General features: G+C 40.3%; 1 protein-coding gene across 3 annotated transcripts in view; it reads left to right on the top strand.

Annotated features, from left to right (window-relative positions):
• DDR2 (discoidin domain receptor tyrosine kinase 2) overlaps window positions 1-27,440 on the top strand; it is a 175,183-nt gene that overhangs the window by 112,584 nt on the left and 35,159 nt on the right. For all 3 annotated transcript variants that reach the window (XM_010356485.2, XM_030936630.1, XM_030936631.1), the window contains 6 exons: window positions 16,686-16,788; window positions 18,231-18,462; window positions 18,764-18,911; window positions 19,262-19,367; window positions 23,379-23,562; window positions 24,632-24,875. In XM_010356485.2, the coding sequence (XP_010354787.1) occupies window positions 16,686-16,788; window positions 18,231-18,462; window positions 18,764-18,911; window positions 19,262-19,367; window positions 23,379-23,562; window positions 24,632-24,875 (1,017 nt within the window). The remainder of the gene's footprint in view (window positions 1-16,685; window positions 16,789-18,230; window positions 18,463-18,763; window positions 18,912-19,261; window positions 19,368-23,378; window positions 23,563-24,631; window positions 24,876-27,440) is intronic.

Raw genomic sequence — 27,440 nt, 5'->3', positions numbered from 1 at the left:
AGTAATAGCTACTGTCAAATACATAATCAAATTGTATCTATTTGATTATGAAAAATCTATTGTCTTTTTTCTGTCTCCCTTACCAGAATGTAAGATTCATGAGATAAATTATTTTATCTGTCTTGCTTACCACTGTATCTTCAGAAGAACACCTGATACACAGCAAAAACTTATTTATTAAATAAATACATACATATTCATAAAAGGAATACATTTGTTAACTAAATAAATGCAGGTAAAGATAGACTGCAAAAAAATATATCATGACTCAGACTTACAAGGAAGTTTCCTGTATCTGCTGTCTGCTAAAACACCATTAGCCAAGGCTACCCTTGACCAAACTCCCGGGACTTTGTTTTTAAGACTTGTAATGATGAACAACAGAAAACACTTCCTTTATCACTTTTCAACAGACGTTTATTGAGCACTTGATTAATACCAGACATCCTACTAGAAACTGGAGATACAACAGAGGAAGATAGACATGATCCTTGACCTCATAGCACATACTATTGAGTGGGCAGACAAAACTTAAGCAATTATTTACATTACAAGTGTAAAAAGTGTTATGAATGAAAACCAGTGTGTTATAAGAGCATATAATAGAAATTCCTAACTTAGCTGGGGGCTTGGAGGAATTCCTTGGAGGAGTGACTGGCTGATAGCTGGAGGATAAGCAGGAGCTAGTGAGTGAAGGAGGGAGGATGCACATCCCAGGTAAAGGGAGCATCATGCGCAGAGACCTTGAGGCTGGAAGATGCTTTGTGCATTCAGGAACTGAAATAAGATCAGCATGCTTGGTAGAGAGCAAAGAACAGGGAGTAGCCAGAGATGAGGCCAGAGTGTAGGCTGAGACCCGATCATGTGGACCTCATGGGTCACATTTTCTTAACAAGAATGGAAACCTGTTAGAAAGTTCATGACAGAATAAAGTTTTAGGAAGCTAATTTGGGCTGTTGTGATGAGAAGGGATGATAGAGGAATGACGAAGAAGAGCTAGAAGGCATTATAGTGGCTCAGATGGGAGGTCATGGAGGTTGTGCACTGCATGGGAAGAATAGAGGAGAGAAACAGCTGGACTCCACTGCAGGAGATAGGATTTGTAAAACTTGCTGATGGACTGGATGATTCTCAAAGGCTAAGCTTGCTTCTCATTCCTTGACTGCCTCCTGTTGAGAGTAACATGTTACCTATCATTCCTGAACTCTTCCTCTCCAAGAATTCTATGTTGGTCTCCAGGCAGAGGCTGACTCAGGGAGAGCCTTTCCATTTTTCATCAATGTCATTGCCACACTGCTGTCCACCATACTGTTGACCTAAACCCTCTGTAAGCTGGAAGGGCTAGAGGAGTTGAGGAGGAGGGGAGCGCTGACACATGTAGCAAGTTATTTACATGAAATGAAGCCTCATGTCCTCCCCTACTTCCTCTAGTTCTCAAGCTTGAGTCTGCATTAGGGTCACCTAGAGGAGTGGTTAAAACACTGTTCGCTGCCCCCTCCCAGCAACCCCACCAGAGTTTCTGATTCAATAGATCAAATGGAGACTAATAATTAGCATTGCTAATGAGTTCCCAGGTGATGCTGATGCTGCTGGTCCTGGAAGCATATTTGGAGGATCACAGCTCTAAATGGTAACTGAAATGCAATCACAGTACAAAGATCAAAGAGCCTTCGGGAAGGAAACTGGCACTCCTTTGAAACCACATAGCAGAATATCCTATGTGGATCTACCCCCACCCTCCCATCCCACACACTTCACCTTTGTTTTGCTCCATTTTTCTCATCTGTTAAATAGGGAAATTCCTGAATGGGTTCAGTTAGGACACAAAATATAAAGGGTTTCAATGCCTAGGAAATATAATTTAACTGAAGTGTGTCATAAAGGCAGCTGCAGCAGCAGCAGCTCTGATAAAACTCCTTAGTTGCCATTCTCAGAATGAGCAGTATATTAGAAGGGAAGTTATTTGCAACAATATCATGATTCACCTCACGCAACCCTCATTCCCTATTTCTGGTTTACTTTAGCTGTTCCAAGAAGCAGAGGGACTCATTGCATTCATGGCCTAGTGTCTAGAGATGCATGATAGCCAGGGATGAAAGCCCAGTGGGACTGTCAGTGTGACTTTCTCTGGTGCCCAGCATAGTCCCAGAGAACCATTACATGTCCAGGCTGAAGGGACGTGGGCCCGAGCCTGGCTATGCAGCACAGTCACTGGGGGACTGTAAAAATATGCAGGCTACTGGGCTCAGCTTCAGATATACCAAAGCAAAATCTCTAAGAGGAGGCTCACAAACATGTATTTTAAAAGCTCTCTAGGCTTTTCTAATGCTATTGGTCCATGGACTGGCTTTGGGAACCACTGCCTTACAGAAAGCCTAATAGAACTCCCTTGCTTTCCACATGAAGAAACAGACCCAAAGAGAGCCAGGAGCTTGCTCAGATCGCACATGGTATAAGTGGTAGCACCGGAAGTGGATGTGAAGTCTTGATTTTCAAGGGTTGTGTGCTCAGTGGAATTACAGGCTTTAGAGCCAAGTTCTAAGATGAGTTAGTATTTACTCGATGAATAGCCTTTGCAGTTAAAACTTACCTGTTAGTAGGAAATGTGAAATATTGGGTGGAAAATGCTTATCATATTGCCTGACACTTGATACATGCTTCTAAATGGATATCATCATTACTGCATTTTACTGAATTTAAGCAACTTATGACTCTAAGATGCATCATTACTTTATGTGCCTCTAAGAAAGAAAGAAAAAAAAACTACTGCCAGTTAAACTATGACACTATTTGCTTGTGAAGTGCATCCAGATTTCCGAGATGTTAATATGTGAAAGAATGGGCAGTGTGGTATTTCACTTCTCTTTTCTCAACTCTTTTACTTTACTGAATTAGATACTTAACAGCACATTAAAATTCCTGAAGGAGAAGTATACGTAGTGTGTTTGAGGAACAACAAGGAGGCCAGTGTGGCTGATTGTAAGGACAAGGTCCAAGACAGCCAGGGGGTATCTGATTCCATGTCTTCACTATTGTGAATAGTGTCAGCAGAAGAGTTTCATGATCTGACTTACATTTTTTTATGACTACATAGTATTCCATGCTGTATATGTACCACATTTTCTTTTCTCTTATTTTCTTTTCCTCTTTGCTTTTCTTTTTTCGTTTTGTTTTGTTTTTTTGAGACGGAGTCTCTCTCTGTCGCCCAGGCTGAAGTGCAGTGGCACGATCTAGGCTCACTGCAACCTCTGCCTCCCAGATTCAAGCAGTTTTCCTGCTTCAGCCTCCCGACTAGCTGGGATTACAGGGGCACACCACCATGCCTGGCTAATTTTTGTATTTTTAATGGAGACAGGGTTTCACCATATTGGCCAAGCTGGTCTCAAACTCCTGAACTCAAGTGATCTGCCCACCTGGGCTGCCCAAAGTGCTGGGATTACAGGCGTGAGCCATCATGTCCAGCCCACATTTTCTTTATCCAATCCACTATTGATGGGCCCCTAGGCTGATTTAATATCTTTGTTATTGTGAATAGTGTAAGCAGAAGAGTTTCATGATCTGACTTACATTCTAAAAGATACATGGGAAAAGATGGACTAAGGGAGACCAGTTAGGAAATTATTGTACTATTCCTGGCAATGGAAGACAGTGAATTAGCTTATTATGGCAGTAAAATATGTGAGAAGAAGTAGGTGGGATACGGGAATATTTTTAGGGTAGCCAGTAGAATCTTCTGTCAGTGGATGGACTGGATACAGGGTATTGAAGGAGTCAAGAATGGCCTCAAGATTTTTGGCTTGAGTCATTGAAAGAATGAGTCTGAAAAAAAAAAAAAAAAAGACTGGAGGATGAGCTTCAGAGGCAGTCTGTATTTTACTCAATGTTATCTTTACTCCTTATTTACATCTATCTCTAAAGTTTACCTCTTTTTTTCAATAAATATTTTTGAATACCTATTTTCTCCCCAGAATGCACTGAGAAATAAAAATGAAGAAGATACAGTGCTTTATTCCCCTCAAAATTTGCCACCTGCAGGGGAGATAGGACTCTCACACATGGTACATTACAAAGCAATATGTATCTAATAGTATAAGAAAGATAATTTAAAATGTGAGAAATCAGAGAAAGGAGACATTCATTGTAATTGGCCCTATCCTCCCCGCAAAATGCTTGCTTTAGTTGAGTACAAGTTCATTACATTGCAAAAGGAGAATGCTAGCATAAGAACTTTAACTAGTTTTTTCACTTTGGGTAAACTGCCTCCTTGCTGTAACTCAAACCACCTCCACAACAAACATGCTCTTTCCTCAAGTTTACCTTTGCACTTGCTGTTTCCTTTGCATAAACCATCATCCCTGCAAGAGTCACCTGGTTCCTGTCTCCCTTCACTCCGGTCTCTGCTCCAAGTCACCTTATCTGAGAAGCCTCCCTTCATTTCTTTATATAAAAGAATGTCTATTCCTTTTGCATACTTTATATTTCTTCACAGCACTTGCCATCTTCTCTCACATTATATATTTATTTGCTTTATTGTCTGTTTCCCCACATGAGAATGTAAACTCAATGACAAAAGGCACTTTGTTTTGTTTACCACTGTATTCCCTCAGGGCCAATGAATTGCTTAACGAATTATTTAATACATATAGGAACTAAAATAAACCATGGGTTTGGAAAGCAATAAGCAAGTGGGGTTGGAGATGGGACTGGACTCCGAACACAGTGTTGGTTTCAGAAGAGAGAGAAGACGCTAGAGAACAGCTCTCTGACTAAGTTACATGCCTGTGTGGCAGCCTGGACTCTTGGGAGACAAAACTTGCATCAGGCCACTCTTTTGGTTAAAGCCAAGGTCTGGTGTACTGGGACAAACTTTGGATAGAGATACAGAATGTAATCTAAGTCAATCCCTGCTACTTAATAGCTGTGGGCCTTCTGCTGGTTTCCTCATATCTAAACTGCTTGGGACCAGAAGTGTTTTGGATTTTAGAATTTTGGGACTTTGGAGTGTGTGTATATATATATATATATATATATATGCTTCAGGTGAGCATCCCAAATCCACAAATCCAAAATTCTCTAATGAGCATTTCCTTTGAATGTCATGCTGGTGTTCAAAAAGTATCGAATTTTGGATTTGAGATACTCAACCTGTATATATTTTGAAAGTAATAGTGTATACTCTGCCTACTACATAGGGTTATTGCAAGGGTGAAGCAAAGGCAAGCCATGGGACAGCACCTTGCAACTTGTTAAGAATTCTATTATCAGGGTCAAGATGGCAATCAGGGACACTATGATATGGACTAAAGCTAAAAGATCCAGGAATACCTGCCTTGGACAGCTAGATCTTTTCCCCAGGAGGTGCCTGAGGGAGATATACACACAGGTGACAGTGACAAAGGGTAAGTGAAGTTCTACATTATTAGTAGCTGGGCTTGGGTCCTAAATGCCAATGTGTGTGTTCTAATAAACCGACCTGGGCATGTAGCCCAGGTTAAAGGCCTCCAGAAGCCTCTCTTTGTTCATTAAGTCTCTGGTGCCAAGGACTAAAACACTTAGCACATTCAACAACATGTAAGATCAGTGTTGAGGAGGAGTTAGAGCAGGCCCCTGAGAGGGCCATTTTCTGTGTGTGATTTTCGAAAAGCACATTGATCTCATCCATTGGAAATGGCCTCATTAGCACCCTGCGTTAGTATTTCCTCATCCTTACTCTTCCCTTCAATTTCACTTCTCAGAAAGTGGAATTTGAGAATTTGTTGCTTCATCCCCAAACAGTTCAGATTTGCCCTTAAGATTCAAGCATAATGATTATCTGTGGCACATATTACCTTTACTGGAGAAATTATGCTTTTGATAAGAATAGACAAAATAATATTACACTCCTATGTTCATCTCTTGATTCAAAACTGACTTGGAAATCATAGTGGATGGTGTAATAGGCTGTTCTTGCATTGCTATAAATACATACCCAAGACTGGTCAATTTATAAGAAAATAGGCTTAATTGGTTCATAGTTCTGCAGGCTACACAAGCATGGCATTGGCATCTCCTTGGCTTCTGAGGAGGCCTCAGGGAGCTTATAATCATCACAGACGGTGAAGTGGGAGCAGGCATGCCACATGGTGAAAGCAGGAGCAAGAGAGAGAGAGGAGAGAGTGGGGTGGTGGGGAAGGGACCTCACACTCTTAAATGACCAGATCCCTTGTGAACTTAGAGCAACAGCTCACTTACCACCAAGGGGATGGCCCAAGCCATTCATAAGAGATCCTCTCCCATGATCCAAACACCCCCGCCTCGCCCACCAGGCCCCATCTCCAGCATTGGGGATTACTTTTCAGTGTGAGATTTGGGTGGGGCAAATATCCACACTATATCACATGGCGTATTAATCTGTTTTCATGCTGCTGATAAAGACATACCCAAGACTGGGAAGAAAAAGAGGTTTGATTGGATTTACAGTTCCACATAGCTGAGGAGGCCTCAGAATCATGGCAGGAGGCAAAAGGCACTTCTTACATGGCAGCAGCAAGAGAAAATGTGGAAGAAGCAAAAGCAGAAATCCCTGATAAACCCATCAGATCTTGTGAGACTTTTTCACTATCATAAGAATAACACAGGAAAGACGGGCGGGCCCCCATGATTCAATTACCTCCCCCTAGGTCCCTCCCACAGCATGTGGGAATTCTGGGAGATACAATTCAAGTTGAGACTTGGTGGGGACACAGCCAAAGTATATCAGATGGTGAACATAGAAGTGTTCCTGTGGGTATATGGCCATGTTTCTTACCAAAACTTCCTGCATATGATTTTGGTTAATTGCAGTTTCTGGAAGTATCAGCTAATCCTTGGCCTAAAGCCATCTTTCCCTTTCTTAGGGTGAGATAAGACTCCAGGAGCTGTTTTTGGTATGATACAGAGAGAAGGGCCCTCTTGCCTTCAGTTCATCATGGTTGCAGTGGATATCCTCATTCTCCAAGCCCATGATGTTCCTTAGGGAAAGCAGTTCTGCTGTTTCTGTGCCAAGCCTGGACATTATGCTCATGTGAAACCTTTTTCCCTTGATTTTTGCTACTTCTCCAGGGTACTTCCAGGGAATGGGGCTTGGTAGCTGTTAGTACTATAATTTGCCTATCTCTGACCCCTCCAAGCTGAGGGAAGTCTCACCTTTCTCCCTGCTACCTCTGCTCCACCCTGCAGTCCCTTACCGAGGGCAGGCTTTCTAGGAAGTTCTTTGTCTTCATGCAATTTCTTTTTTCTTCCTTGTAAACATAAAAGTCCCCTAGGGCGAATGAACATAAAGGCCTGGCTACAGGCTTTGAAAATGGAAGTGAAAATACACAAATAAAAATCTTCAGAATTATCTTGCTCCAGAGATTATTTCTAAAACAGTTTTATTGAAGTACACTTGACATACAATAGATGCACACATTAAAAATGCACAAGTTGACCAGTTTTTGACTTACATATAAACCCGTGAAATCATCACCATAGTCAAGATAATGACCACATCCATCACTGCCAAAAGTTGCTTGTGTCCCTTTATGATTCCTCCTTCCCCCAGGAAACCACTGATCTCTGTCACTATAGATTAACTTGTTTTTGTTTTCTAAAGTTACATATAAATGGAAGCAAACAGTATGTACTTTTTTGGTCTGACTTTTTTTACTAAGCATAGTTGTTTTGAAATTTATCCATGTTGTTGTAGCATGCATTAATAGTTCATTTTATTGCTGAATAGCAAGGCATGATCTAGGGTGGGACAAGTGAAGTGCCTAGGGTTAAAATGCAGTCAGTTCTTTATGATGATAATCATAATGATGATGAATGTAAAAACATTTAATGAGACCTGCTCTCTTAACAAGTTTTTAAGTGTAACATACAGTATTGTTAAGTATAGGCACAATGTTGTACAGTGGATCTCTAGAACATATTAATCCTGTATAACTGAAATTTATATTCCTTGAATAGGAATTCCCCACTTCCCCTTCCTCCCAGCTCCTGGAAACCATCATTCTACTCTGTTTCTATGATTTAGGCTATTTTTGATACCTTACATATGTGGAACCATGCAATATTTGTCCTTCTATGGCTGGTTTATTTCACTTAGAATTATGTCTACTGGGTTCAACCATGTAGTCACGAATGTTAGGATTTCTTTCTTTCTTCTTTTTCCTTCTTTTAATTATTATTTTTATTATTGTTATACTTAAAGTTCTGGGGTACATGTGCAGAATGTGCAGGTTTGTTATATAGGTATACACATACCATGGTGGTTTGCTGCACCCATCAAACCATCATGTACATTAGGTATTTCTCCTAATGCTATCCCTCCCCTAGCCCCCCACACAATTTCTTTCTTTTTAAAAGCTGAATAAGATTCCATTGTATGTGTATCCCAAGTTTTCCGTATCTGCTTATCTGCTGAGAGTCATTTGTGTTGTTTCCATGTCTTGGCTTTTGTGAATAGTGCTGCAATGAACATGGAAAGGCAGATATCTTTTCAAGATGCTGATTTAGATCCTCTTGGGTGTATACCAGAACTGGGACTGCTGGAGCATATGGTAGTTATATTTTTAACTTTTTGAGGAGCCTCCATACTGTTTTCTATAGTAGTGACTGCATCATTTTACATTCCCGCTAACAGTTTATAAGGGTTCCAATTTGTCTACATCCTTGCCAACATTTGTTATCTTTTGATTTTGTTGATGATAGTCATCCTGACATGTATAAGGTGATATCTCATCACAGTTTTAATTTGCATTTCCCTAATGATTAGTGATGTTGAACATCTTTTCATATAACTTGGACATTTGTATGTATTCTTTGAAGAAATGTCTATTCAACTTCTTTGACCATTTTAAAATCATATTTTTTGTTTCCTATCAAGTTGTATGAGTTCTCCATATATCTTGAATATTAACCTTCAAATATATAATTTGCAAATATTTTCTCTCATTCCAAAGGTCTTTTCACTTGGTTAATTGTTTCCTTTGCTGTGCAGAAGTATTTGTTGTTGTTGTTCAATTGTAGTTCCTCCTGTTTTTGCTTTTGTTGCTTATGTGTTTGGTATCATATCCAAGAAATCATTGCTTAGACCAATGTCATCAAGCTTTTTTTCCTATATCTTCCTCCAGAAGTTTTATACTTTTAGATATAATGTTTGAATATTTAATCCATTTTGAGTTGATTTTTGGGTACAATGTATGATAGTAGTTTAATTTTATTGTCTTGCATGTGGATATCCAGTTTTCCCAACACCATTCATTGATGAGATTATTTATTTTGCCCATTGTATATTTTTGACACTCTTGTTGAAGCTCAGTTGACCTGTTTGGGTGACTTCCAGGCTCTTTATTCTGTTCTATTGGTCTATATGTCTGTTTTTTCAGGTACCATACTGTTTTAAGTAACTTTCTAAAGTATTTTGAAATTAGGACATGTGAAATTAGGACGTGTGATATTTTTGAAATTAGGACGTGTGAAGAAATCTGATTGATTTCTTCTTTTTCAAGATTGCTTTGGCTATTTTGAAACTTTTTGTGGTTCCATATAAATTTTAGGATTTAAAATTATTTTAAAATAATTTCTGTAACACATCATTGGGATTTTGAAATGCAATCAGTTGTGAATCTGTTTCAGTTGTTCTTTTTCTTCTTACCTTGGGTTCTATTTTTCTGCTTTTTCACATGCCTGATAATTTTTTATAGGATGGGACACACTTACACCTTAAAACTTTTTGTTAGACGGCTGAATAGGAACAACTGCAGTCTACAGCTCCCAGCGTGAGTGATGCAGAAGACAAGTGATTTCTGCATTTCCAACTGAGGTACAGGGTTCATCTCACTGGGCACTTGTTGGAAAGTGGATGCAGCCCACAGAGTGTGAGTCGAAGCAGGGCAGGGCATCACCTCACCCAAGAAGTGCAAAGGATCAGGGATTTCCCTTTCCTAGCCAAGGGAAGCCATGACAGATGGCTCCCAGAAAATCTGGACACTCCCACCCTAATACTGCGCTTTTCCAACGGTCTTAGCAAATGGCACACCAGGTGATTATATCCCGTGCCTGGCTCAGAGGGTCCTAACCCCAAGGAGCCTTGCTCACTGCTAGCACAGCAGTCCAGATTGAACTGCGAGGCAGCAGCGAGGCTGGGGGAAGGGCGTCCACCATTGCTGAGGCTTGAGTAAGTAAACAAAGTGGCAGGAAGCTGGAACTGGATGGAGCCCACCACAGCTCAATTAAGCCTCCCTGCCTCTGTAGACTCCACCTCTGGGAGCAGGGCATAGCTGAACAAAATGCAGCAGAAACTTCAACAGACTTAAATGTCCCTGTCTGACAGCTTTGAAGTGAGTAGTGGTTCTCCCAGCATGGAGTTTGAGATCTGAGAACGGACAGACTGCCTCCTCAAGTGGGTCCCTGACCCTTGAGTAGCCTAACTGGGAGACACCTCCCAGTAGGGGCTGACTGACACCTCATACAGCAGGGTGCCCCTCTGAGACGAAGCTTCCAGAGGAAAGATCAGGGAGCAACATGTTCTGTAGCCTCCGCTGGTGATACCCAGGCAAACAGGGTCTAGAGTGGACCTCCAGCAAACTCCAACAGAAGTGAAGCTAAGGGTCCTGACTGGTAGAAGGAAAACTAACAAACAGAAAGGAATAACATCAACATCAATAAAAAGGACATCCACACCAAAGCCCCATCTGTAGGTCACCATCATCAAAACCAAAGGTATATAAAACCACAAAGAAGGGGAGAAACCGGGGCAGAAAAGCTGAAAATTCTAAAAGTCAGAGTGGCTCTTCTCCTCCAAAGGAGTGCAGCTCCTCACCAGCAATGGAACAAAGCTGGAGGGAGAATGACTTTGACGAGTTGGCAGAAGGAGACTTCAAAAGATTGGTAATAACAAACTTCTCCCAGCTAAAGGAGGATGTTCAAACCCATCACAAAGAAGCTAAAAGCCTTGAAAAAAGATTAGACGAATGGCTAACTAGAATAAACAGCACGGAGAAGACCTTAAATGACCTGATGGAGCTGAACACCATGGCACGAGAACAACGTGATGCATGCACAAGCTTCAGTAGCCAATTGGATCAAGTGGAAGATCAAGTGAATGAAATGAAGTGAGAAGAGAAGTTTAGAGAAAAAATGAGTAAAAAGAAACAAACAAAGCCTCCAAGAAATATGGGACTATGTGAAAAGACCAAATCTGCATCTGATTGGTGTACCTGAAAGTGACGGGGAGAATAGCACCAAGTTGGAAAACACTCTTCAGGATATTCTCCAGGAGAACTTCCCCAACGTAGCAAGGCAGGCCAACATTCAACTTCAGGAAATACAGAGAATGCCACAAAGATACTCCTTGAGAAGAGCAACTCCAAGACACATAATTGTCAGATTCACCAAGGTTGAAATGAAGGAGAAAATGTTAAGGGCAGCCAGAGAGAAAAGGTCAGGTTACCCACAAAGGGAAGCCCATCAGACTAACAGTGGATCTCTCAGCAGAAACTCTACAAGCCAGAAGAGAGTGGGGCCAATATTCAACATTCTTAAAGAAAAGAATTTTCAATCCAGAATTTCATATCCAGCCAAACTAAGCTTCATAAGTGAAGGAGAAATAAAATCCTTACAAGAGCTCCTGAAGGAAGCACTAAACATGGAAAGGAACAACCAGTACCAGCCACTGCAAAAACATGCGAAATTGTAAAGACCATCGATTCTAGGAATAAACTGCATCAACTGATGAGCAAAATAACCAGCCAACATCATAATGACAGGATCAAATTCACACATAACAATATTAGCCTTAAATGTAAATGGGCTAAATGCCCCAATTTAAAGACACAGACTGGCAAATTAGATAGAGTCAAGACCCATCAGTGTGCTGTATTCAGGAGACCCATCTCACATGCAGAGACACACAAAGGCTCAAAATAAAGGGATGGAGGAAGATCTACAAAGCAAATGGAAAGCAACAACAAAAAGCAGGGGTTGCAATCCTAGTCTCTGATAAAACAGACTTTAAACCATCAAAGATCAAAAGAGACAAAGAAGGCCATTACATAATGGTAAAGGGATCAATTCAACAAGAAGAGCTAACTATCCTAAATATATATGAACCCAATACAGGAGCACCCAGATTCATAAAGTCAGTCCTTAGAGAACTACAAAGAGACTTAGACTCCCACACAATAATAATGGGAGACTTCAACACCCCACTGTCAACATTAGACAGATCAATGAGACAGAAAGTTAACAAGGATATCCAGGACTTGAACTCAGCTCTGCACCAAGGGGACCTAATGGATATCTACAGAACTCTCCACCCAAAATCAACAGAATGTACATTCTTCTCAGCACCACATTGCACTTATTCCAAAATTGACCACATAGTTGGAAGTAAAACACTCTTCAGCAAATGTAAAAGAACAGAAACTGTAACAAACTGTCTCTCAGATCACAGTGCAATCAAATTAGAACTCAGGATTAAGAAATTCACTCAAAACCACACAACTACATGGAAACAGAACAACCTGCTTCTGAATGACTATTGAGTAAATAATGAAATGAAGGCAGAAATAAAGATGTTCTTTAAACCAATGAGAACAAAGATACAACAAACCAGAATCTCTGGGACACATTTAAAGCAGTGTGTAGAGGGAAATTTATAGCACTAAATGCCCACAAGAGAAAGCAGGAAAGATCTAAAATTAACACCGTAACATCACAATTAAAAGAACCACAGAAGCAAGAGCAAACGCATTCAAAAGCTAGCAGAAGGCAAGAAATAACTAAGATCACAGCAGAAGTGAAGGAGATAGAGACACAAAAAACCCTTCAAAAAAATCAATGAATCCAGGAGCTGGTATTTTGAAACGATCAACAAAATTGATAGACCACTAGCAAGACTAATAAAGAAGAAAAGAGAGAAGAATCAAATAGACACAATAAAAAATGATAAAGGGGATATCACCACCAATCCCACAGAAATACAAACTATCATCAGAGAATACTATAAACACCTCTGCACAAATAAACTAGAAAATCTAGAAGAAATGGATAAATTCCTGGACACATACACCCTCCCAAGACTAAACCAGGAAGAAGTTGAATCCCTGAATAGACCAATAGCAGGCTCTGAAATTGAGGCAATAATTAATAGCCTACCCACCAAAAAAAGTCCAGGACCAGATGGATTCACGGCCGAATTCTACCAGAGGTACAAAGAGGAGCTGGTACCATTCCTTCTGAAACTATTCCAATCAATAGAAAAAGAGGGAATCCTCCCTAACTCATTTTATGAGGCCAACATCATCCTGATACCAAAGCCTGGCAGAGACACAACAAAAAAAGGGAATTTGAGACCAATATCCCTGATGAACATTGGTGCCAAAATCCTCAATAAAATACTGGCAAACCAAATCCAGCAGCACATCCAAAAGCTTATCCACCACAATCAAGTTGGCTTCATCCCTGGGATGCAAGGCTGGTTCAACATACACAAATCAATAAACATCATCCATCACATAAACAGAACCAAAGACAAAAATGACATGATTATCTCAATAGATGCAGAAAAGCCCTTCAACAAAATTCAACAGCCCTTCATGATAAAAACTCTCAATAAACTAGGTATTGATGGGACATATCTCAAAATATTTATGACAAATATTTATGACAAACCCACAGCCAATATCTTGCTGAATGGGAAAAAAAACTGGAAGCATTCCCTTTGAAAACTGGCACAAGAGAGGAATGCCCTCTCTCACTACTCCTATTTAACATAGTGTTGGAAATTCTGGCCAGGGCAATCAGGCTGGAGAAAGAGATAAAGGGTATTCAGTTAGGAAAAGAGGAAGTCAAATTGTCCCCGTTTGCAAACGACATGATTTTATATTTAGAAAACCCCATCGTCTAAGCCCAAAATCTCCTAAAGTGATAAACAACTTCAGAAAAGTCTCAAGATACAAAATCAATGTGCAAAAATCACAAGCATTCCTGTACACCACTAACAGACAAACAGAGAGCCAAATCATGAGTGAACTCCCATTCACAATTGCTTCAAAGAGAATAAAATACCTAAGAATCCAACTTACAAGGGATGTGAAGGACCTCTTCAAGGAGAACTACAGACCACTGCTCAGTGAAATAAAAGAAGACACAAACAAATGGAATAACATTCTATGCTCATGGATAGGAAGAATCAATATCGTGAAAATGGCTATACTGCCCAAGGCAATTTAAAGATTGAATGCCATCCCCATCAAGCTACCAATGACTTTCTTCACAGAATTGGAAAAAACTGCTTTAAAGTTCATATGGAACCAAAAAAGAGCCCGCATTGCCAAGACAATCCTAAGCCAAAAGAACAAAGCTGGAGGCATAACGCTACCTGACTTCAAACTAAGCTACAAGGCTACAGTAACCAAAGCAGCATGGTACTGGTACCAAAACAGAGATACAGACCAATGGAACAGAACAAAGCCCTCAGAAATAATACCACACATTTACAACCATCTGATCTTTGACAAACCTGACAAAAACAAGAAATGGGGAAAGAATTCCCTATTTAATAAATGGTGCTGGGAAAACTGGCTAGCCATATGTGGAAAGCTGAAACTGGATCCCCTCCTTACACCTTATACAAAAATTAATTCAAGATGGATTAAAGACTTAAATGTTAGACCTGAAACCATAAAAGCCCTAGAAGAAAAAAGGGTAAGCAATAACATTCAGGACATAGGCATGGGCAAGGACTTCATGACTAAAACACCAAAAGCAATGGCAACAAAAGCCAAAATTGACAAGTGGGATCTGATTAAACTAAAGAGCTTTTGCACAGCAAAAGAAACTACCATCAGAGTGAACAGGCAACCTATAGAATGGGAGAAAATTTTTGCAATCTACCCATCTGACAAAGGACTGATATCCAGAATCTACAAATACTTAAACAAATTTATAAGAAAAAAAATCAACCCCATCAAAAAGTGGGCAAAGGATGTGAACAGACACTTCTCAAAAGAAGAGATTTATGCAGCCAACAGACACATGAAAAAATGCTCATCACCACTGGTCATCAGTAAAAAGTCAGGAAACAACAGGTGCTGGAGAGGATGTGGAGAAATAGGAACGCTTTTACACTGTTGGTGGGAGTGTAAACTAATTCAACCATTGTGGAAGACATTGTGGCGATTCCTCAAGGATCTAGAACTAGAAATACCGTGTGGCCCTGCGATCCCATTACTGGGTATATACCCAAAGGATTATAAGTCATACTACTATAAGACACATGCACACGTATGTTTATTGTGGCACTATTCACAATAGCAAAGACTTGTAATCAACCCAAATGTCCATCAGTGATAGACTGGATTAAGAAAATGTGGCACATATACACCATGGAATACTATGCAGCCATAAAAAAGGATGAGTTCATGTCCTTTGTAGGGACATGGATGCAGCTGGAAACCATAATTCTGAGCTAACTATTGCAAGGACAGAAGGCCAAGCACTGCATGTTCTCACTCATGGTTGGGAAGTGAACAGTGAGAACACTTGGACACAGGGCAGAGAACATCACACACTGGGGCCTGTCGTGGGGTGGGAGGAAGGAGGAGGGATGGCATTAAGAGAAATACCTATTGTAAATGATGAGTTAATGGGTGCAGCACACCAACATGACACATGTATACATATGTGACAAACCTGCACATTGTGCACATGTACCCTAGAACTTAAAGTATAATTTTAAAAAAAAGAGAAAAGAAAAAAAAAACTTGTTGTTGCTTATCTGAAATTCAAATTTAACTAAATTTTATCCGGCAGCCCAGTGTCCTGAGAACTCTAGCCTCCTTTACTTCTCTGGACTCCTATTTTTGTCTCCTCAACTCAGGAGATTCTCCAGGCTCTGCCTGAGTTCCCACTCATTGTGATGTATCCTGGACACACTCTCATGCCAGTAAACTGATGCCACCACAGGGCTCAAATTTTTGTTTCCTGACTCTCAGATTGTTGTCCTTTGTTGTCAGATGCTCATTATCTTAAAACATAATTTTTCATGTATTTTGTCCTTTTTAGTTGTTTCACACTGGAGAGCAAATCTTGTCTCTGTTACCCTGTCTTTGGTTGAAAGTGGAAGTCTGTATCCAGAGCTTATTGTTTATAGCCAGGATTCAGAACATGGTTCTAACCAGGGCCAAAAATCTATGTTTGATCCCTTCGTAGGAAAGTGTGTAGTTTGCTTTATAGTTTTCATGCAATTAACTACTGAAAAAAATAATTCTTTGTATCATAAGGGTGCCTAGTGATTATGAGGGTTCCTCACTACTGTTAGGAAATTGATTAGAAGTAAACATCTGCTAACAAGAGAATGGGATGAGCCACTGGGGTAATTACCAAGTACAAAACATAAATTGGCACATTACATTGTATTACATTGATTGTCAGAGTTTGAACCAACACACAGATTTGGCTGGGGATCAAATCTTGGAGGCCCAAATTGTATTTGGAGTCAGGGCCAGAAAGACAAATCTGATAGAGTCAGGGTGGTCAAACTGGGGCCATAGAGGAATTGAGGAAGATGTAAATTATCTTATTCCTTGTTCAATATTCAGTGATATTCTTCCTAGGGAGTTCTGGAAATAAAAATAAAAGCATGTCCTTTCTCTTCTCTTTGGTTTCTCTTGGTCTAGCTATATGCCGCTATCCTCTGGGCATGTCAGGAGGCCAGATTCCAGATGAGGACATCACAGCTTCCAGTCAGTGGTCAGAGTCCACAGCTGCCAAATATGGAAGGTGAGGATGGTTACATCAAGAAAGCCCATGTTCTGGGGTTGGGCAGATTTCCTGGGGACAGATTCCTGCCCCTAGGGGCTGGGGAAGGTGACATTATTGGCAGGAACTGTTGAGAATGAAGGACAGACAGCAAGTGGGCCTGTCCTGCTCTGTATGTTTTCAGGGAGAGAATTCAGGGCTTAGCCACATGTACTGGTCTGGCAGCCTCATCTCAACCACAGAGGCCCCAGGGCCACATTACCCACAGTGAATGGGTTAATTGATAGGAAGTGGGTTTGCTTTCCCTGACTTTCTCATTTTGAGCCGCTTCAGGAAGCAGGCAACAGTGGCAGCTATGGGAAGGTGCAGATTATGTAGGACACTGGGAGTTAGCGTCCACTCCTCTTCTCAGTGGGTCTATGAAACATCACTCATTGCAAAGCATCACTTACTGCAAAGCATCAAGACACTGAGGCCTCCAACAAGTTCTCCCCCTCTCTCAAGGATCTCTCACATAGAAGGGTCACCCTTGCCTACAGACAGAGTGTGGCAGTTTCCTGGGGTGATTGATTTCAGGGGTCTTGTACATCAATAAACTCCCTACTGCTCTTCTGGTTGGACCCAATACTCTTCCTGGAATCTAATTATTTTGATGTGAAGTATTGATTTTATTAAAATGGAATTACCCATAAGAAAAGCAATCCTGATGAAACTTCCCCATAATTTCTTAGTGTATGAAAGACTAGAGTGATGTTTGGTGGAACTGGAAGGGAGCAACAAATGAATGGGTAATATCTGTGGGAAAAGGGAGCATTCCAGGGGAAAGGGAAAGTGGTAGGAGGTTCTCAAAGTAAACTTTATAATAATTTCACAATTTTGCTCCATGGTAGCTCAGCCTGGAGGTAATAAAATGAAACCAGATTATTTACTACTTCCTTGACATGCTCTTCCCCCTCATCCTCCCCATGTGTTTCTATGGCTCCTTGCTGGTCTGCAGTGCCCATCCTGTAGCATTGCATAACCCACACTGGAGACCCTACTATGCCTCCTCCTTATTGCCATAACTTGATGTCCAAGCAAAGGGTGGCTAGCTTTGTTAGGCTGAGTTTGAAAGAGCGAAGGGAGATATGAAATGACTCATGGGGGAACAGAGGGTAGGAAGACTTTTATTTCTCTTTAGACCTCTAAATCAAGATGGCGAATGAAGGCTATGTGTGATCTGAAGGCCTCAGCTCACTGGTGGGGACTGTTTTTCAGGGTCTCATGGTACTCCAGGGAAAGGGATCTGACCACAAATGGGTATTGTGGTGGCAGTGAAAACTGTGGCAAGAACCCAAAATGTTTATAAGGACTGGGCAGCCTGCTCTCTCCCTTCAGTACAGGGCAGCTGCTTGCCTGTGAACCAGTAAACAGCTCTGTGGTTTCTTGGTTGCTCCCTCTCTCTCCAACCCTCATCTCTCAAGGCTGGACTCAGAAGAAGGAGATGGAGCCTGGTGCCCTGAGATTCCAGTGGAACCTGATGACCTGAAAGAGTTCCTGCAGATTGACTTGCACATCCTCCATTTTATCACTCTGGTGGGGACCCAGGGGCGCCATGCAGGGGGTCACGGCATCGAGTTTGCCCCCATGTACAAGATCAATTACAGTCGGGATGGCACTCGCTGGATCTCTTGGCGGAACCGTCATGGGAAACAGGTAGGAAGAAGAGACATCCAGACCTTGGGATGTCCAAGACTGTATTTAGACTTAGGCTAGGAGAAGAAGGGTACAGGTTGTCTGTGTGGGTATGTCTGTCCAGGGATTAGGCATGCCCTTGTAAACGTGTGACCCAGGGTGAAGGAGGCAGAGAAGGAATATCAAGGCTGTGGGGAAAGTGGAGTAGATGCATTCTGCTCCTTGAATTAAGAAGAGAGAGCCCATCGAAAATGTGGCGGGGTGAAGAAAAGTGAGCATGATTTAATATCACCTCTTCATTCATTCTCTTCTCTCTCCTCAGGTGCTGGATGGAAATAGTAACCCCTATGACATTTTCCTAAAGGACTTGGAGCCGCCCATTGTGGCCAGATTTGTCCGGTTCATTCCAGTCACCGACCACTCCATGAATGTGTGCATGAGGGTGGAGCTTTACGGCTGTGTCTGGCTAGGTAGGTCACTAGCCCAGGAAGCCTATAGACTTTATTAAAAACTCCAACTTCTGGGAAAATCAAGTCAGAAAGGGATGGGATCAATAACTCCTGGAATGGTGATTCCCTCTTGGGAAGAATAGAGACAGAAGCATTGCTCATTAACCCAGGGCTTGCTGCCCCACCGAGTCATGCATTCAGAGTCATTATGTTGACTGCCACTGAGGGGTGCTCCTCCGGAGTCCTCCCTGGGTGCCCAGATGGAGTCCTCCTGGACATGCTGTAGAAGCTTGTACCCTTGAAACTCACATAGTTCCCTGGGGTAATGGGCCTGAGCAGTAGGCACTCACTTGGCTGTGTTTCCTTTGCAGATGGCTTGGTGTCTTACAATGCTCCAGCTGGGCAGCAGTTTGTACTCCCTGGAGGTTCCATCATTTATCTGAATGATTCTGTCTATGATGGGGCTGTTGGATACAGGTAAATCCTGGGAAACTTTGATTACTAAAATGGGAAATTAGCCACTAGGAAAGAATAATATTTTATCATGTCTTGGGATCAATAATCAATAAACCAATCAGTATTTAGTTCCTGTACAAGGCATTTGGAGATAATTTAGATGAAGGAATATATATGAACTTTATTTCTAGGGAACTAAAAGCCCAGTTTGGGAAGACAAGTTAATTACCCAGAAAACAATCAATTACACAAAGCAAGAGCTAGAGTTTGTGATGGCTCTAAGTGTAATAGCCATATTTTTGACCCTCAAAACAGGACGTGTAGTCTGACACAAATATTCACCTACTTATGGAAACAAAGGGCCAGAGAATTGAAGTACTAAGTATAATACTCTGGGTAAGTCAAGAAGTCAGAAAGAATAGACCTTATACATATAAATGCTTTGAAAATTGTAAAAAGCGGACTAGTAAGGCTTACAATAGACAAGGAAAGTTCTAGGGTAAGATGAGAATTGTAGCAGAGGAAGGTAGGTAGAAGGTAGCAGAAGAAAGGAAGCAGGGCTGAAGGCAAGACTGGCCTGGCTATAGTAGAAGCTGGAGCTCAGAAGAACAGAATGGAACAATGGATAAGCCTGAAGTGCGTGGATGGAGTGCCATGGCAAAGAAGTGTGACCAGATACAGTAGGAACTTAGGGCTGGGTATGGGATGCTCCCACCTATCCCATTCCACTTCAAGCCTTCAAGCCTTGCCATTCTTCTAGCCCACACTAACACTTTTCTCTCTAAGCTTGGTCTGTATCTGCAAAGTGAGCCTGGGAGAGAAGTCAGTTCATAGTGAAGACCAGATCAGATGATGGAGATTGACAGGGCTTGAGAGAAGGAGATACTAGTGAGTCTCAGGAAGGGAGTGTGGAATTACAGCCTTCCATTGGCTTAGGTGTGGAGAATGAACTATTGCCCTCTAGCTACCATCCCCTGTGTGAAGACCTGATTCATCCACTCTTCTACTCCTAGTCACTTCCTTTCCATCTTCTTGGTCACTGTTCTTTCCTTTTTGCTTAAACTGTCTTGGCATAATTTTGCTCAGTCACACCCCAACAGGCATGTATTCAAGGCATAGAGGAAATCAGAGATCAACTGAATTCAGTTTAATTTAATAAACCTTTGTTAGTCAACTGTTACTATATATAAGGAATTTGGCCAGGCATGTTAGATATTCAAAGGTAATTAAGTCATTGACCCTACCTTTAAAGAGCTCACAATTTGGAGTAGGGGCTAAAACAGAATATAAGTTATTATGATTCGAGTATATGAGCAAGAGATAGCCTATGATTGCTCTGGGGTTCAAAGGAAAAAGTAAACTATAGTAGGAAAGCACAAAAATGGGGATGAAAACATCTGGATTTTATATAATAAAAGTTACTTCTCTTTGCTACAAGGCTTAAAGGATTAAAATGTGTGTGAAAAGCATTTCATAAGATAAATTGCTGTACACATATAAGTTGTTATCTGATTATCATTTTTCTGACTGAAGGACCAGTAAAGATATGGTGGAACAGATGAAATCTGAATTGGGTCCCAAAGAATGGGTACTACTTTCACAGGTACAGATTCTTGAAATGGAATTTTAGGCAGAGGGAATAGCATGAGGAAAAAAGAATTATGGTTATAAAGTTTAGGGGACTGTCTGGGAAAATCAACAGTTTATTTAATGATGGGCCATATTTATGTGGCAAAGTAGTACAGGAGAAGCAAAACAAATCAGATTATGCCATGTCTTGAAGGAACCTGAAGTGAAAGCCAAAAGGAGCAAGAAGTGGAGGAGGAGGAAGAGGAGAAGTTGCTGTTCTTGTTCTTCATAAACATTATCATTAATGTAATGAGTCATTGAAGATTTTTAAAGCTGAGGAAGGACATGATTGGAGCTGTGGTTTAGACAGAATAATCAAGCAGCATGCAAAGGTTAGATTGGAATGGAATGAGGAGGTGATGAGGAACATTTTAAAACTCTGAGTACTGCCAAGTAAAAAGAATTAATGACCAAAGTCATAACCGTGACTGTGGGGAATGAGGAAAATATATTAATTTAGGGGACATTTGCAATCTGATTGGATGTATGGGGCAAGACAGCAGGGTGAGAAAAAGGGTCACATGAAGCTTGACAGTCTAAGTGACTGAAACAATGGGGATGACATTTATTTATTCAACAAATATATTTTGAGTGCTTGCCATGCACCAAGCACTTTCCACTACTATGAAAGAGAAGTGTAATTTATGGAAAAGGAAAACCAAGGAGAAAGATTTAGTTCAGTAGGGTACGATGATGGATTTAGTTTGGGGTTTAAGTCTATGAGATTGACAAGACATTCATCAGAGAAATAAGGAAGGTAGCCGGAATTATGGCTCTGAACTCCAAGGGAAATATTAAAAAAAATACAAAAATGTAGACATCATTGGCTTCATTTAATAATTGAGTTAATAAAATATCTGGTGGAGGTGGCTGAGTGAAGAGAGATGACATCAGAGTCTCAGGAAATAGTCATATTAGCAAAAGTTACTTTTTAAATTTAAAACAATTTCAAGAGTAATATATGCTTACTAGTGATTTTAATAACTCTAAAGTATATAAACATTGAAATTTTATTTTCTTATCCCTTCTTCACTTGATTTAATTTTGACTAAAGGGGAACTGAACAGGCATTCCTTTTAATTTCTATTGCTTTTCATAAGTCTTCCATGGGATTTATTTTTCTGGGGATAATGGGGAATATATTTATTGCAAGTAAACTTATGTTCTCCTAGCTTTCTGATCTGTAGAGAGAAGAAAAAGATGGCAAAACCTTGGAAGGGAGATCTGGGCTCTGGTCACTGTGGATAAGGCCAGTCAAATTTTATAATTTACCAAACATTTTCAATGAATAAACATATTTTAGAAGGCTGGCATAATCACCCTTAGCATTTTTTATTTTTTGCGATTCACAAATTTTACAAATTATTGATCTGGCTATAAAACTCAAGGGTCACACCCATTATTGCTTGAGGGTGAGTATCCCAATCTCATGATTTGGGAGATTTGTGTCATATCTGCCAGAGCTTGAGATGCACAGCTTGAGGAAAGAGAAGTTCCACATGATGGGTTCTTGCTCTCTGCCTCCATAAAAAGAAGGAAGGAGCCTCTTTGTGTTCTCCAAGTAGTCAAATAAGTATATATGCAGTTATATTCCATCCAGCAGTCAGGCTTCTGGCAAACTCAGCCTTTAAAACAGAGCCTCTTACTCAGAAGTCAAAAAAGACTGCTAAGCTAGAACACAAAGCTAAATCCAATACCTGGGATTCTCATGACATCTTACTCTATGCATCTTACTTCCTGGGTCTAGTATCCTACAAATTTAATTAAAATTAAATAGAAATTATTGTTTAAATTTGGAGCTTATATTTTCCCCTTTTCATTTAATATCAAATTGGGTTGTTGGATATGTGGAATAGAAGAGAGTGTGACTGGATTCTCTGAAATTGATTCACTGAACAATGACAGCATGTAGTTAAAGGAGAGTCATCACCAAGCTCTGGAAACATTTATTTGATAATGGGGCAAGTGCTACTATGTATGCTAGTATTCATTCTATGCATTTATGCATTTCATCATTTACTCAGTGAATTAATTCATCAAATGCATTTGATAATATTGAGTCATTATGTGAAGACATATTCATTATATAAGAATAGGCAAGGGACAATAAATTATAGAAAGCTTTTCATATTAAATAAGATATTGTTTAAAGGTTTTACTACTAAAGGGGTAAGCATCAAATATTTTATAAAAATTACTAATATGAAATTCTTAATTCTCCATTGATGCAAGACAAATGAGTCAATACTGTAATACAAATGTGATTATTTACAGTCCTTCAATTCCAAGATAATAAGCTCATACAAAATCTGGAGTAAAGATGCTGGGTAAAAGCTCTTCCATGAATATGTGATTAACTCAAATGTCTCTCTCCTTTTCCTCCTCTTCTCCTGGCCTGAGCAGCATGACAGAAGGGCTAGGCCAATTGACTGATGGTGTGTCTGGCCTGGACGATTTCACCCAGACCCATGAATACCACGTGTGGCCCGGCTATGACTATGTGGGCTGGCGGAACGAGAGTGCCACCAATGGCTACATTGAGATCATGTTTGAATTTGACCGCATCAGGAATTTCACTACCATGAAGGTCAGTGGAGTTTGATGTGGTGGAACTTCTTTAAGGAGGCACAAATCATAGTGTGGTAGAGAAAAGGCGTGCTGGAAAGAAGTCTAGGCTGATGACGGTTCAATGACATATTCTGTTACTAACTAGCTAAATGCATTTCACCAGTCACTTCACCTCTAAGGGTGTGGTTCTCCATTTGTGTGTAAGGGAGTTAGAATAGGTCAGTGAGCTCTCTCTCTGTCTCTCTCTCTTTTTTTTTTGGTTCTAACACTAAAGGTGACATATCCATAAAACACAATAACACAGTGTCCAGGGCCCACAGATTTTTAAGACCCATAAAAATGTTTTAATTTCTTTTAATATCAGGTGAAAAAAACACAAATTTTTAGGGTCAAAGATTATCTTTTTACCAGCACAGTTGCTATATATATATATATATATATATATACACACACACACACACACACACACACATATATATATATATACACACACACATCTATATATATATACACGCATATGTGTGAATATGTGTATTCTCATTTAGAAATGAGATTTCTAAAAAAAAAAAAGATGAAATTGTTTTGGGTTGTATATTATTTCAGGTTTCTCACCTAGCCCTGTTGAAAAGTAGACTGGCTCTGAAACATACCTAGGAGGAAGTAGGGTGGCAGTCATCCTCTTACCTCAGTTCAGAATAGCTCGAATCAGGGTAGACGGCAACTGCAGTTGAGAGGATCATAGACTCGAGAGAGTTCAAGGCAAGGAAGGGCCTGAGAAGATGCCGGTGCAGTCATCATTTAACAGATGAGAAAACTGCAGTCCAGCAACATGAAGTGAGGTGGCCAAGGACAGACAGTGCATACAGGTGACCAGGGTTGCAGCCCAGGTTTTATAATGCCTGACCAACTATCACTGCTGCTATGAGGTTCCTAGAAGGAAAAATCCAGAAGACTACAGAACACCAACTATTTACCAAGGGTGGTGCTCGCAGAAACAGCAGGTCTTGACTTATGGAGTTGGCTGGCACTGTGTCTCCATGCACCTTAGCAGGGCCAACCTGTCACTCACATGCCTCTTTCTCTACCAGGTCCACTGCAACAACATGTTTGCTAAAGGTGTGAAGATCTTTAAGGAGGTACAGTGCTACTTCCGCTCTGAAGCCAGTGAGTGGGAACCTAATGCCATTTCCTTCCCCCTTGTCCTGGATGACGTCAACCCCAGTGCTCGGTTTGTCACAGTGCCTCTTCACCACCGAATGGCCAGTGCCATCAAGTGTCAATACCATTTTGCTGATACCTGGATGATGTTCAGTGAGATCACCTTCCAATCAGGTAGGGAGCTCAGGTCCTCTTTGGGAAGTGGGAGCAAGGTGATGAAGGAGGAATGCACATGGCCAGAAGTTCTCATTAGCAGGTCTCTGAGAGGAGTGGGATGGCACAGTCAGCTTCTCATTGCTGGATACAGTGAATCCTTTGTGTGACTAGTTTTAATTGTGAAGGGGACAGGATGAGAATGGAAGTGAACAAAATATTCATGTAACTCTTCTTAGAAAGAATTTTTTTTAATGAGAGTATAGTGTGTTAAAAATTTTATATAATTTAAGGCAGTTAATAAGTGCTGTTAAGAAAAAGCACACCTAAGCACTACTGAGATATTTAAATGAAAATCTCTAAATATACACAAAAGAGAACAATAAACTACCCATCACTCAGCTTTACTAATCATTGATATTTTGCCATATTTGTTTCACCTATTCCTTCCTTTTGGCTGTAGCATTTTAAAGCAAATGTGAGATACTATTTGATTTCATTAGCAAATAATTTGACTGCATCTAAGAAAATAGCGTCATTTTTGTAGCTATAATGCCATGATAACATCTAACAACCCTTAATATTAAATAATTTCTAAATACAACCCAATATCCTGTCCATATTCAAGTATGACTAACTGTCCAACAATGTCTTAATTCAGTTGGCGTTACCAAATAAGGATCAAAATAAGGATCTCTTGGTGTGCTTCTTTCTTTCTTTCTTCTATTTGCCCTGTATCTCTTTTAATCTAAAACAATTCATTCCTTTTTTTTTTTTTTTTTTAAGGATTCTGGCTTGGCTGATGGCTTTCTTTGGTGTCATTTTACTCGAGCTTCTGTTCTCTGTCATAATGACTGGGTGCTTACATCTACAGGTCAATTTGATTCAAGTTCAATATCTATTTTTGTCAAGAATTCTTTATGGATAGTGTTGTATATTTTATGCTGAACTTCATCGTGGGGATATAATGCTAGATCCTCTCACTTTTTGTGATACTAAGATTGATTTCTGGTTCCTCATGAACTTTTTCCTTAAGTTTTATCCTCCATTAATAACCACTGTCTGAATTACTTATTTCACTAAGGGGTTGCTAAATGATGATTTTCTAATTCTTTAATTTTTTTCTGCATTTCTTAGCTGAATTTCTTCCGAACAGAATAATTATTCTTCATGCACCAGTTTACTCAGAAATCACATTGAAAGACCAGGATATGTGACTTATTTTCCCCTTTAATTATTAATTTTCGGAGTAATGACTTGATACCCTAGCAACCCTCAATAATGTCTAATGAAGTTTGTTTTTTACCCTTATTTTTTGGTATAATTGTAAACTAATTGCTTTTTATCAATTTAATGTTTAATCGATTGCAGGGTTTTGTTGTCGTTGTTGTTGTTGTTGTTGCTGTTTTTTAGACAGTGTCCCTCCCTGTCACCCAGGCTGGAATGCAGGTGGTGTGATCTCGGCTCACTGCAACCGCTGCCTCCTGGGTTTGAGTGATTCTTCTGCCTCAACCTCCCAAGTAGCTGGGATTACAGGTGCCTGCCACTGTGCCTGGCTAGTTTTTCTATTTTTAGTAGAGATAGGATTTCACCATGTTGGCCAGGCTGGCCTTGAACTCCTGAACTCAAGTGATACGCCTGCCTTGGCCTCCCAAAGTGCTGAGATTACAGGTGTGAGCCACCGTGCCCAGCCATTATTCTTTTTAATACTCAAGTTGTGCTGTCTTTGACTAGAGTTTGCTTTTTTTTTTTTTTTTTCCGAGACAGAATCTTGCTCTGTTGTCCAGGATGGAGTACAATGGCACGATCTTGGCTCATTGCAACCTCTGCCTCCCAGGTTCAGGCGATTCTCCCGCCTCGGCTTCCCGAATAGCTGGGCTTACAGGCGCCTGCCACCATGCCTGGCTTGCTTTCTTTTCTTTCTTTCTTTCTTTCTTTCTTTCTTTCTTTCTTTCTTTCTTTCTTTCTTTCTTTCTTTCTTTCTTTCTTTCTTTCTTTCTTTCTTTCTTTCTTTCTTTCTTTCTTTCTTTTCTTTCTCTCTTTCTCTCTTTCTTTCTTTTTTTTTTTGTATTTTTAGTAAGGACGGGGTTGCACCATGCTGGCCAGGCTGGTCTCAAACTCCCGACCTCAGACGATCCGCCCACCTAGGCCTTCCAAAGTGCTGGGATTATAGGTGTGAGCTACTGCACCCAGCCTAGAGTTTGCATTTTTAAGGGGGCTCTTTGCTCTTTGGATCTGACCCTAGAAGTCTTTGATATCTTTCTTGTTTTCTGAAAGAATAAGGTATTTCAAGCTCATTTTGAACATGCACTGTGCCCGACATGGAATCAACCATTTCTTCAAGAAATCTTGATTCCTTTTAGTAGAAAATGGTATTTAGAGAACACAAACTGGGCAGTAGGGATGTTCATTGCTAATAGGTTGTCATTGTTTCTTGAGTTTTTTGGTGGAAGAAAGCAATTCAATATGTATATTTAAAAAGAAAAAGATTGTGAGTTTACATTGTTACTTCCAATTGAAATTAAACATAAGGTTTTTATTTAAATTTGATTTTATACTTTCATCTCTATTATTTATGCTAAATAT

The sequence above is a fragment of the Rhinopithecus roxellana genome, chromosome 8, assembly GCF_007565055.1.
Source record: "Rhinopithecus roxellana isolate Shanxi Qingling chromosome 8, ASM756505v1, whole genome shotgun sequence".
NCBI lineage: Eukaryota > Metazoa > Chordata > Mammalia > Primates > Cercopithecidae > Rhinopithecus > Rhinopithecus roxellana.
This window is presented reverse-complemented; position numbering and strand designations above follow the sequence as displayed.